This window comes from Pinus tabuliformis, chromosome 1_2 (assembly GCF_031772625.1).
Source record: "Pinus tabuliformis cultivar Carrire ecotype Pingquan chromosome 1_2, CPIR1, whole genome shotgun sequence".
Lineage (NCBI taxonomy): Eukaryota > Viridiplantae > Streptophyta > Pinopsida > Pinales > Pinaceae > Pinus > Pinus tabuliformis.
Genome location: NC_142298.1, coordinates 1185914917 through 1185928180, shown reverse-complemented (window position 1 = coordinate 1185928180; position 13264 = coordinate 1185914917). Strand labels below are relative to the sequence as shown.

The window sequence follows — 13264 nt, the reverse complement described above, 5'->3', positions numbered from 1 at the left end:
TGTGTAAAAAATGAGTCTACATTCTCTGACTCTTTCATACAAAGTGTTTCAAAATCTCTTCTCAGCATTTGCAGTTTTGTTGTCTTCACTTTTGCCATGCCTTGGCAGGCTGTCTGGAGGGTGTCCCATGCTTGCTTGGACTTCGTTGCTTCTGCAACCCTTGGGAAAATACTTTCATGAACTGCTTGGAAAATATAAAATAGTGCTTTTGAATCCTTCTTCCCGTTGTCCCTCAATAGATCTCAGTGTTCTCGAGACAAGGCATTGTATGCTGCCGCTGGTTCTTGAAAACCATTCTCTACCAAATCCCAAATATTTTGAGACGAAAACAGGGTTTTCATTGTAATAACCCAATAATCATAATTTTTGCCATTAAACTGAGGTATTTAAGGATTAGTCAAGCTTGTGCTTGATGTTGCCATTTCTGAGTGTAAAAAAAAACTTTTTACCTGCTGGTAAATACACTTCAAAAATTCTACCCTCAAAAACAAATTTTAATTGCTAGTAAAAACACTTGTTTTTACACTAACAATATTTAACTCGCTCTGATACCATGTTAGAAAATAAATTTTACCAGGGCAAAGGAACTCAGAAATCGGTTGCCGCAAGGTCAACTTGAGTTGCAGAAAGGTAAATCTTAGGTTGCCGCGACAACCACATAGGGACTTAATTAAAACACAGAGTTCACTCACAACGAAGCAGAGTAAAAAAACACAGAGTTCATTCACTACAAAACACCACATAGGGACTTAATTAAAACACAGAGTTCACTCACAACGAAGCAGAGTAAAAAAACACAGAGTTCATTCACTACAAAACAGAGTAAAATAAAAGAGATTGCGGAAATTTACTTGTGTAAAATTAAAACCATATGCACACTTTATTTATATGTCAAAACATAAAGAAATTACATTGGCCTAATAAATGGAGGCTTCAGCTGCAAGTAAAAAACACGACAAACTTACTGAGATTTAGGCATCACTGGGTTCCGGAGTAGACTTCTCTAAAACTCAGTAAAACTGGTTTTCACGCGCCCATCAAAATTTCCTCCTTTTCTCCTCACTACCTAAGAGACTCTCTCGCTCCAAAACTTGCCCAACATGCCCAACATTACAAATGACTTTTCCTTTTATCCTAACATATGAATTTCACATTAATTACATGGACAATTTTACATAGTAAATACTTTTCTGAACTTGCAGGTGTTGTGGAGTGTGGGCAACAATCGCAGAATGAATGTTTCCCCATATCTATTTATTAAACTTCATTAAATGCTTTAACCTCCGTGATGTTTTGCGGAATGGTCCTCCAAAACTTGCCCAACATGTCCAACATTACAAATGACTTTTCCTTGCATATTTATCCTAACATATGAATTTCACATTAATACGCAACATGGACAATTTTACATAGTAAATGATTTTCTGAACTTGCAAGTGTTGTGGAGTGTGGGCAACAATCGCGGAATGAATGTTTGCCCATATCTATTTATTAAACTTCATTAAATGCTTTAACCTCTGTGATGTGATGTGTTGCAGAATGGTTCACTCTGAACTTCTGTTCTGACCGGTGTCCTTCTGCCTGTAAACAAAATTGCAACCATGTAGTGGTTCACTGGGCAAACATGATGATTGTTAGTGTGTTTAAAGTAGTGGTTGGAATTAATATTTCCAACATCAAATTGGTTAAAGAAATAGAAAAAAAGAAGAAGTAAAAGATGAAGATAAATCTCATAAATGTCTTTCTCCCACTACTGGAGATATATCATCAAAGGACGAAAAAGGTAGCCAAAAATAGAGATCCACTTAAAAAAAAGGTTTATCCGCCTAATTATTTGAAAAGTTAAAAAAAAAAAAAAAAAAACACAACGGACTTTGTGAAGTGGGTGAACCCAATCACTATATCATTCTAATGAAGTTTTAGTCTTCTTTAATATTGGTCTATTTTTAATGATTACCAACAAATGATCATTTCAATGATTACAACAGAGATTATGTAATATTTAAATGGTTTTAAGCTTTACCGATAAAGCCAATGGATTTCCATAAGTGTTTGCTGAACTGATCCCGCTCGCCACTAACACGTCTGAATCGATACCCTCACCACTAACACGTCGCCTCGAATGGCTGAACCGATTCCCCTCGCCACTAACACGTCGCGTAGCCACTTAAATATTTATTAAATAAATGTTTGTAACGCGCAAGACGCAACCCTCCGTGCAATCACAGCGGTCAATCAGGTTATACGATGCAGAACATTCTGTTAATATTCAATCCTGTGTTTTGATTTATTAAAAAAATTAAAAAATTTGAAGCCCACATCTAGAGGTTGAAATAAATAAAATAGACTCGTATCAATTTTTTTATTATTATCTTTAAGCATTAGATTTTATGTTTATGTCGATAACGCATTTGATTTTATGTTTATGTTGATAATGATTTTCACAGGAGAAAGAGAAAGAAAAAGAGAAAAAGAAGGAGGGAAATAGCCCGTCAAAGCCGGAGGCTACCAGAAATTACTGGCCGGGTTCCAAATTTTTTTTGACATTAAAAGAGGTGCTCGCGGAGGGAATTGAGGGCATTGTACGTATTGAATATAACTCATAGTTTAATCATTAATGATCATTACTTGATTTTATTTAAACGTTCTACTTTAAAAATGCTCTTACTTCTATGTGTTAATACACAGAAAGAGGTTCCAACTGGCGACGCGATGACAATCACTCGGGATATTGTTAAGCGAGTGGGCATGGCACACCTGGGTGCCGCAGGTCTTATTGTAGTGGCAAATATTTTGGAGCGGTACGAAGCCATCTCGACAAATAAAGAAGCCTGCTTCTCCCTACTTAAGGAGATGGATAAATTGGCCCGACATGTTAATGAACTTCGAAAACGGCCTGAATTGAAGGAATCGATGGTGGATTCTATCAGGGAAGCAATAGCGTTGATAGTTGAAGCCTCTCTCGCTTGCTGCACTCAAATGACTGCTACAAAAGTTTCTAAGTGAGTACTCACTTAACATACTTTAGTCTCATTCATTAACATTGTGTAAATGGATGCTAAATTCTAAATAAATTCGACCCCTTTTATCAAATAGTCATCTAAATAAATTTCTTAAGGCAGGTTTTTCTCAACTACTGTGAATGAAGAAGAGTTGGCTAAATTTAAAACAAGGTTAGCAGAAACAGACACCCATATGCAGAGAAATTTTAATCTATGTCTTTACGATGCCATTGTGCGCCGACAAAAACCTATGGAGCTACAGTATCCAGAACATCCTAAAGACGCAGGTAAATTGCGTACGGTTGAAAAAGATGTTATTTTAAATATTTGTATAGTTTTGGAGTTTATAGAGGTTTATGATCTTTTGTGTTTAAATATGTTGCAACAGTTGGCATCGAAGATCCATTGAAAGAAGTTATTGAACGGCTAGAAATGGGAAGTGACAAAAATGCTGTAGCAGTAATGGTGCATGGCTTTGGTGGCATGGGAAAGACTACCCTTGCCGATGCCGTGTTTGCACGGCTGCTTAATGCAGAAATAGAAGGATATAAATATTCTTATGTTAGATTGTTTGATGATATAGCATCACCTCCAAATATTGTAGAGTTGCAAAAATTCATAATAAAAGCTTTGAAGATGGGAGAAGAGCCAAAAGAGTTCCAAAGGTACGAAGAAGGACAACGACAAATTGAGAGCATCTTAGCGAAAGAGGTGGTTTTAATTTATATAGACAATGTTTTGCTTCCTGATAAGCCTGAACGAGGCCCAGATGCTCTCACACGGCTTCTCCCTAACAATATGGCAAACGCAAAAAAATTGAGGTTGCTCATAACTACACGTAATAAAGATGCAGCGAGCTGGATGACAATGAGCAAAGGAGTTGAAAAGAAATTCTACCCAATTGAAAGCCTGCCCGAACCCAAGGCAGTGGAGCTCTTAGAAAAGGAACTGCATGACAATGGAAATCAACTAGATGCTAGCCAAATTGACGGGATAGTCAAGATTTGTGGAGGAGTCCCGGGGCTTTTGAAGGTGTTAGCAGGATTCATAAATGGCGGCGAAGGAAGCGCAGTGCAAAATTATGAAACATTGATGAGAGAGGCTAAAGAAAAAAACTGGAAAGGTAAAATTGGGGGGAGTATAGAGCAATACGTCTTTGCTTACGACAAACTTGAAGATAAATTGAAAGATACATTTCTGGATGTTTGTTCATTTTTTCGAGGCTGGGACTGGAAAGAACTTTCAGATATTGTGGGAGAGACAGAACTGAAAAGGCTAGAACAAAGAGCGCTTGTGACCCGAGATGTGAAAAGCATGACTGCAAGGGTACACGATGTCATCTTGGAAGTTGGTCTCCAGATGACAGAAGGAAACAGATTCAGGTTGACCACTGCAAGTGAAATTGAAAAGTTCTCAGATATAGAAGATGAGGTACGCAATCTTTCAACTAAAATATTTATCATATACAGCTTTGTTTCAAAATGACTGACTGTAATATTTAATAAATATACAGGACCTTCAAAAGATCAAGGGCATATGGGCAAGTGACAACAAAGATCCACTGCGTATACCCGCGTCAAAGCTAGATTTGATGTCTGGATCTTTAAGAGTTCTTAAACTCGGACCCTTAACAGATGTGGAGGGAAAATGTGAAAAGAAATTTAAAGAGCTGGTTTTTTTCAGTGCCATAACTTCCCATCTTCCTTTTTATGTCTCAAAGCTAAAGGGGTTCGAGAAGCTCAGACATTTATGTTATAACCCGGCAGATTTACAGAATCTAAGTCAAGTAAGTTCACTTAAAATATCTGGTTGGTCCCAGTTATTTCTCTCCTTATTTTTCGTGGAATATCTAAAACACCTGTATCATGCGCACTTTTATTGGTTTTTATGGTTAGAACTTGGAGTGTGATTTTCATATATCACTAATTAAGTGCATAATGTGCAGATGCCCTCCAATCTTAGACACGTCGATGTCAAATTAAATTCCCCTGCCTTCCAGGTTTCTTCCAATTGTATTCAGCGACTCAGAAATTTGCGAGTATTACGACTGAGTAATGCACAGTTCAAAAGCTTACCTCAAGAGCTAGGAGATATGGGAAATGGTTTGGAGGAAGTATCAATTTCAGGTTGCCAATATCTAGAGGAATTATCAATTTCAGGTTGCCAATATCTGGAGAAAGTATCAATTTCAACGCTTAAATCTTTGAGAGTGTTGAGAATGAATGGCTGTTCTGGTTTGACGCAGCTGTCAAAAGGTTTGGGATCATTGACTTCTCTGCAAGAACTCTATTTGTACGGCTGTAAAAGTCTAGAAGCGCTTCCTAGCGGGCTTGAAAATCTTACATCATTGCAAAAACTCGATTTGTCCTGGTGTGAAAGTCTAAAAGCGCTTCCTAGCAGTCTTGGAAAGCTCAGATCATTGCAAGAACTCAGTTTGCAAGGTTGCGAAAGTCTACAAGCTCTTCCTAGCAGTCTTGAGGAGCTTTCATCATTGAGATTATTGGACTTATCCTTCTGTCAAAACATTAAAGATCTCCCTTGTGGCTTAGAAAAGTTAACATCGCTTGTTGAACTTAAGCTAAATGCTTGTCAGCGACTAAGTAGCATTCCTGGAACCATTGGACAGCTGAAGTTGAATTCAATCGACTTCTCCTGCTCTAATTTAAAAGAACTGCCGGATGGGTTTTGCAACTTCTCCACTTTAACAGAGCTTGACATGACTAACTGCGACCGTCTAGAGAAGCTTCCGGAGCGATTTGGAGAAGTAACAAGTTTAAGAAAACTAATTATGACCCTTTGTGGCAGTCTACAGAAGCTGCCAGAAAGTTTCAACCAACTCAAGTACTTGGAGCACTTGGATTTATCAGTGTGCTCGACTCTTGAAGAATTATGTAAAGACTTCGAAGGTCTCTCACTACTGCGAGTTCTATCACTGGAAGGCTGCGACAAGCTAAAGAAACTCCCTGAGGATTTCCAATGCCTCACCTCATTGGAAGTTCTGGATGTAAGAAATTGCCATAAGTTGGAAGGGAAATGGATAGACAGCATGCTAAAGATGGAAAAGCTACAAATTTTGCGCATCGCAGGAAGCAAGTTGTTGGAGGAAAGATGGGAGAAAATTCAAGCACAACAATGCAATCAATCATGGTCTTGTGCTGTGTATACAGAGCAGGTGATCCACATTTTCAAACATGTTTTCTGTTCCCACATTATAATTAACTCTTTTAATGTTTAGATCCTAAAACATATCACAGGGGAAAAAATTGCAAAGCATACATTATTTTTCCTTTCCACTCACTTTAGCTTTCTCTTCAGGGTTTATCAAATGAGGAGAATCTTCTAAAGCAGTTACAATCAAAATTCGACAGCATGCTCACTAATGGAGAAAGAGAGCCACTGAATATATCTGGTCTTCCTCTGCACACGCTGCTGCTTGTTATGTTTGATGGCGAAGAGGAATTCGATCCTCGTTCTTTTCCTTTTCCTTTACTTGAGGAGAGTATAGATGATATTCAAACACATTTTGAAATGGTTTATTTTGGCAACCATTGGGATCAGTTGCCTAAGAAAGTGGCGGATAGAATAGTGGGGCATGCTCCGGCTAACAGGGACGCTAAAGCATTGTTTCAAAAACTGCTCTCATTAGTTGTACTCCGGACGGACTTTGATTGGCGCGTTAACCACAGTTTCCAAATGACCGCTAAGTTTGTGAGTGGGAAAACAGGTGAAAAAAACCTTTCTAGTTGGAAATTTTCAGAAAGGTGTGGCGTGGAGGACTTTGTGGTGACGAAGTGCGGAAGATACGTTAAATTGAAGCAACTGGCAGAAAGAGGTGGAGGGAGTCCTATAGCTTTGTTAACAGAGCTCTTCCGAGGGGGAGAAGAGGAAATTTCTCTTTCCTTTCTTAAGAACAAGGATGGTGAATCCACGAGGGTATTAAAGTTCTATATTTTGTGGATAACTCTTCAAATATTTTCCAATAAAATTTTCAAATTCCCTTTATTGACTATTGATTATTTTGTTTGTGTTTATATGAAAATTGTAGGTCGGAGTGGACGAATTGCAAGGGAAAACGATTTTATTAGATATCAGGCCTGCCAACATCTGTTTTGATATTCCTCTTCACGCCTTAGTGGAGATGTACAATGTTGTGGAGAAAGAGAGATTTAATTTTGAAATAATAACAGTTCCAATAATTCAGGGAGACACAACATTGGATGTATCTGAGAAGTTTTCAAGAGAGGTTCCATGGTTGGTCCTCCAAAATCCGTGGCAGCTGACAAATGCAACCAAGTATTTTCTCGTTGAAGGGTGTCCACGAAGGCCTGAAGGATGGGACAGGTGGTACCCGAATAGAATGAGGATAATAGAAAGCAACGGGACAATCGCACATTATACTGGTGTACTGCGTATGGTAAACACATGGGGGGCAGCAGCTTATCCTTTTACGGCGGAAAAAGAGGAGGAATTAATACAAAAAGAAAAGACACAAATGGAGGCTATGTCTCATGCAATGTTTCTTTTCCAGCATTTGGAACGTGTGGCAGAGCAGGTCAGTAACTACCTGTTATTTGTTTGCTTTTTGTATATTTTGAAAAGGAAAAAGAAAACGATTTTCATTTCTAATTGTTTTTTCTCCTCTCCTTGTCGTTGATGATGAAAAGTTGAGGGAGGCAACGGGTCAGCAAAAAATGATATGGTTATGCTGCTGTCACGAAAAAGAGTTTACAAATTCCATGAAGGATGTGTTGACAGAATTGAGTGATATCATTTACATTATTTATATTCCAAATTTTCATAAAGGAGGACTAGAATTTGTGGATTTCACTGCTGCAATTTTTCAAGTATCGTATCCTGTGGAACCTTCCAAAATGTCATCAGCAGAGATGGGAAGAATCTTTTCGTTAAGTTTATCTGAGTATGAAGCTATGAGATTTTGGGCGCGTATTCGCTCTTTGAAAGAGGGAATTAAAGCCGAAGATCAAATTCAGTTACGGGAAATGCTGAGGATTCCTAATGATCGTCTTTATGGTACTAATTCATGGATGTTTATAATGGATGAAGATGGAAATTTGATAACAACAAAGGGGAAAGAAATTGTAAAATGGTTATCTGAAAAATATTTAGATGACGGCATCAAAGAATTGATGCAACAATTGCTCAAAGGTACTCAAACAAGTTGGAAGAAGACGCTGCTTGAATTAGAAGAAATGCTATAAATTGATGCAACAATTTCTCAAAGGTCCTCAAACAAGTTGGAAGAAGACGCTGCTTGAATTAGAAGCAACGCTATAAATTGATGGCGAAGATAATGAGGGTTACGCTGACGATGATGATGTAGATAGCGAGGGCTAGTGACCTCCCATAGGCGAATGCATACCTTAATTAGGGAACACCTAGCTCATTTAATGATGATTTAATATTGTACACTTCTTAAGGGTAAGATTTTTCATTTCCAATGATTTTAGTTTTGCTTAGTAATTATTGAGGTGTAGTATATGCTTGTACTTTTTCAATCTTCCATTTATTGAGCTTTTAGGATGTGTGTATTTTGAGCTGTTGTATTGTATTTTTATATAAAAGATATTTAGTTGTTAAATAAATTAAGCTATTTTATTTTAAAAATATTGATATTTTATAGATTTTTTTTTCTTATGTTAGTTTTGGGTAGGTCAATTGGTAATGGTCGTGGAAATAAAGTCTTACTGAATTCGAAGTTCTTGGGTTCAAATCTTGTGGTATCCCTTTGATTGGGGTGAGAAGTTAGACATGATAAAGATATAGTCCTACTAGGCTTATAAATTTTTTTCTTATATTAAAGCGTAAGTTTTATTTCTTTACTATATCTTCTTCTTTTCTAATTTTGAGGTTACATCATTTATGTATTGAAAATATTATATAAATGAATTGAATGTGTTTTTCCTTATAAAAATAGTTTATAAATATGTTTATTTTGGAATAGGATTTTATTTTAATTTAATTAACAATAATTAACAGGTGGATGGTAGGGATTTAATCTATATGGAATATTTATAGTTGTCACTCATAAAGACTTGAAATTTATCTCAAAGTTAGTTATGTCATTTTTTATTTCCAATTTAATTAAAAAATATTATAAAATTAAAGTGAAATAAAATATAAATAAGATATTTTGATTGTGAAATGAGCTATGGTTGTTTGGGCATGTGGCATTGATAAACTATGGTATTGGCCCATGGTATTGTAGCAAAAATTATTTACAAATTAAGAACCTCCATAAAAAAATAAGGGTGAATCTCCAAGGTTAAGAATCTCGTTACATGTTTTTTTAAATGTATATATGTTTAACTCATATTCATTCTTTTTTATAACTAGTATTTGCACATGTTGAAAAGGAAACACCCTAAGACAATGGCATAAGAAACAATAGCATAGAAGAAAGAAGTCAAAATTTTATGGAATTTTGTTTCTTTACTGGTGTTTCTTTTTTATCATATGTTATGTTTGAAGATTCCAACCACGATATGTTCAAAGTGAAGGTAATGTACAACACTTTATTTATGAAAATGCTCTTCATTAAGATTTTGGAACTGTTATAAGTAAATGATTTAAATCAAACATTTCATAACAAAGTAATCTCATATCACCTTAATTCACAATGCAATGGATAATAGCTTTTGTTCATTAGAAATTGGCCTAATTCTATGAGGAAAGCTTAATAGAAAGACTTTAGTAGTAAGGGGAACATTTGTTATATGATGTTGTTAATTTAGTTACTTGTTACTTCTTATCCTTATTTCACTTGTGTAAAATGTCCAAACTATAGAAGAATGGTATTATTTCTTGTCTCTTTGGACCATTGTATTTTATCTAAATCAAGCATTTCCATAGCCTCAACTAGGTTCGTCATTCTCTTTCCATAGTGACTCAATGTCTTCAAATGCATTTCATAAATTTGGTTTAATAAATATGGTGGAAAACCAATATACTTCACTTTGTAGAAATGAGTGTACATTGGTTGGAATAAATTGTATTTCTCTTACCATGTGATGATGTCATCTAAATCTTGAATCTTTCTCGCCACTTATGAAATTCCCCATTCTAATTGTTGTTTGACCATGATGATATTGACATCATAATCCTTTTTCATGGGAATATCATTTAAGAAGTCAATGGTAAGTGGCACAATTGGTTCCTCGCAATTTTGAAATTCCCCATTCTAATTGTTATTTGACCATGGTGATATTGGCATCATAATCCTTGACATGTCAAGAAGTCTTTGAGGTGAAAATCTTGGATGTGAGATAGGCAAGGAAGTAGAAACAACTATATGCACATCAATGTCAACATTTACAGAGAAGCTAATGGCATCTTCAAGCACAAATCCCTGGTCCAACCACATATAAATTTAGTGCATACATTAATTTATACTAATTCCATAAAGTTTCTTGAATTTGAAAAAAATTATTGTGCAACACTTGCTTAACATGGACAAGATTGTGGAGATGATATAAAAGAAAATAGTGTACTCTAAAGGATTCTTCAATTCATTGTTCAATAAGGAAAAGAGGTCACATGCCTCCTGTCCACTTTCACATGATAACCTTCCAAACCTGCACTTAATGTAAGAACAAATAATTTTCCCTCCACAAATGGATATGGCCAATCAATTGATGACGACTTCTTTGCACGCCCCATCAAACGATTCAGCCACCATGTAGCCTTTTCTTCTTTCCTATCATCATTATCAGTAAGCCACTTTTCACATTTGGGAAGTATGTCAACTGCCAAAAGAACTAAGTAGAATGCACTAGCTTCTGCGTATGCAAATATTATCCATAATATTCATATACTTGAGTACTCAAACAATTGATGCATGGGGTTCACAAAGTTAAAAAAATGTTTAAAGATACAAAAATCAGAGGCGGGAAAGCAGTGGAGAACCCTCTTTGGAAACCAGTCGGAGTTTCTCCATAGGTTCGGAGAAAAGAGAGAGCCTGAGTTGCAGGTAAACCTCCTTATTCCCTTTTTTCTGACCCATCTTAACAATTGCATCAATGGTGGCCTCTAGGGTTTTGGAAAAATTATCCTGAACAGAGTCCACCAAACTCGCTTTAAAGGCCATGGGAGCAAAGTACTTGCATCCACCCATCACAATTTCCGTCAAGTAACAAGAATAAACCTTTCTCCTGATGATGGATATGTTGCCAGGAGGAATGACGAAACCCAGTTCTACCTCGCTCATATAGAGAAACCCTCTGTCCTTCTCATGAATCTGTGGTCATGGGCTAACGTGAAAAGGAATCCCCTTGCAGAAGCATGCCCGTAGACGGCGACAATTGACGGTAATTTCAATTCCATGAGGTTTGTGACGAGCTGCATGAATTTGAGGTCGAGGACCTCAAATCGATCCTCCTTGTTGCAAGATTTCGGTGTTGTATGATTCAAATGTGTCACTTATCATTTTCTCCAACCGAGGAAGCTCGTTATAACTATTTCAATCATTTTTTTCAATCTAATGGCGAAGGATTCTTTGATCGTCTAACATAATATCCTATGCTACAGACGAGTACACCGTGACAACTAGGGGAGTTGTTTTCAAAGGGAAATGCATTACGACGTAATTATAGTGATATATATGTTTATTTTAGAACATGTTTCTTGAATTTTAGTTGAATTATGAATAATTATTAGGTAGATAGTAGGGATTTAACCTACATGGAATATACATATTTTCGTTAGTAATTAGAAGAAAAGGTTGAGATTTTATATTAAAGGTATTTATGCCTTTTTTCTTTTCAATTTAAATAAAATATTGGCAATGATGCAATATGAGATAAGTGTCTTTATACCTACTATGAATTGATGTCTATCCATATTTAACATGTATTTAAATTATATGAGTATATTAATTATAGTTACATTCAACAAGCGAAAGAAAGTATTCTTATTATAATTTATATTTAACAAATAATTTTATATAGAAAATATTGAATGAGATGTACCATAAAATAAGTGTTTTAATACCTACCATGTATATCTATATGCAATTATCATATATATAATTTAATTTATATAGCTATACTAATTATAATTACATTAAACCATTGAAAAAAAATATTATTATAAATAAGTTGAACAAAAACATTAAAACTGTGTAGTTGGTTCCTATCAAGATACCAATACATTCAACCAGTGAAAAAGGATATTTTTATTAATATAACCACGTTGAACAAATTATTTATATTGAATATAGTCAAGCCTTGCGGTTATCCCTTCTTTCATTGAACAAAATTCCACATCAAATGTTTCAATTAATAAACTTCATATGTTGAAATCTATTTATATGAATAATTTAATTTCACTGATATTTAATATTTAATATTTATAAATCTGCAATTTAAAATAAATATGGAATTGATCATCTTTTTAATTGATATGAAAAATATATATTTAAATATGTTTTTAATTAATATGAACAAAATTCCACATCAAATGTTTCAATTAATACACTTCATAGGTTGAAATTTATTTATATGAATAAATTAGTACACTTCATATGTTAAAATCTATTTATATGAATAATTTAATTTAATCCTAATCATATACTATTTTTTAATTATAATCCTATCATATTTTATAGTATTCTCAATCCTATAAATATAAAATAATGTTATACATATGTTATACCTTTATTAATAATTAATACATATAAGTGTGTGGGCTTGTTACCTCATTTTTTAAAATCGTTGTGTATATTGCAATCTAAAATTTCAATTAAATATTGCCTATGTGTGGTCACAACATTTTCTAGGCTACGTGGATATTGCAATCTAGAATTTCTATTAAATATTTTGTTTGTGTATGATTTTCAAAATTCAATACTTCACTCCCAATCGAGATGAGAGAGGGTGTCAGAGGCGACAGGCTTCGAGGTGACATGGTTAGTACCAGGATGATAATTACCATCATCCCCCACATGCTCAAGGCAAGGGGTGCGGTGTCCTTAGCCATGAATGCATGGTTAGTGGGCTAGCATGGTGGCACATGGAGGAATAAGGCAGGGTGGTAGAGATGGGAATGGCATTCAACGTGCCGGGCAGGAGAAATTCGTAGTGGAGAAAGAAGGCAGCTTAGAGCAGAAGAGAGGCGGAGGCACCTTGTCTGCGGGTTATCAACGACTCTTTGGTATATAGTTCGGTCTCGTTCCTGTATCATTTCTATGCTCTGGTTGGGTTCCTGCAGCAATTACATGCGCTGGTGGGGGTTTCGCTGGGGGGAAG

At 35.5% G+C, this 13264-nt stretch overlaps 1 protein-coding gene and 1 pseudogene across 1 annotated transcript in view; one reads left to right on the top strand and one right to left on the bottom strand.

Annotated features, from left to right (window-relative positions):
- Window positions 1-8432, top strand: part of LOC149210468 (uncharacterized) — a 70089-nt gene extending 61657 nt beyond the window's left edge. The window contains exons 2-10 of the mRNA XM_089396726.1: window positions 2448-2582; window positions 2689-3002; window positions 3123-3289; window positions 3391-4433; window positions 4516-4788; window positions 4948-6174; window positions 6318-6935; window positions 7048-7554; window positions 7667-8432. Coding sequence (XP_089252852.1) covers window positions 2448-2582; window positions 2689-3002; window positions 3123-3289; window positions 3391-4433; window positions 4516-4788; window positions 4948-6174; window positions 6318-6935; window positions 7048-7554; window positions 7667-8221 — 4839 coding nt within the window. The 3' untranslated portion in view covers window positions 8222-8432. The remainder of the gene's footprint in view (window positions 1-2447; window positions 2583-2688; window positions 3003-3122; window positions 3290-3390; window positions 4434-4515; window positions 4789-4947; window positions 6175-6317; window positions 6936-7047; window positions 7555-7666) is intronic.
- Window positions 8433-10899: 2467 nt separating this feature from the next.
- On the bottom strand, window positions 10900-12995 carry LOC149210467 (enoyl-CoA delta isomerase 1, peroxisomal-like; annotated as a pseudogene).
- Window positions 12996-13264: the final 269 nt, after the last annotated feature.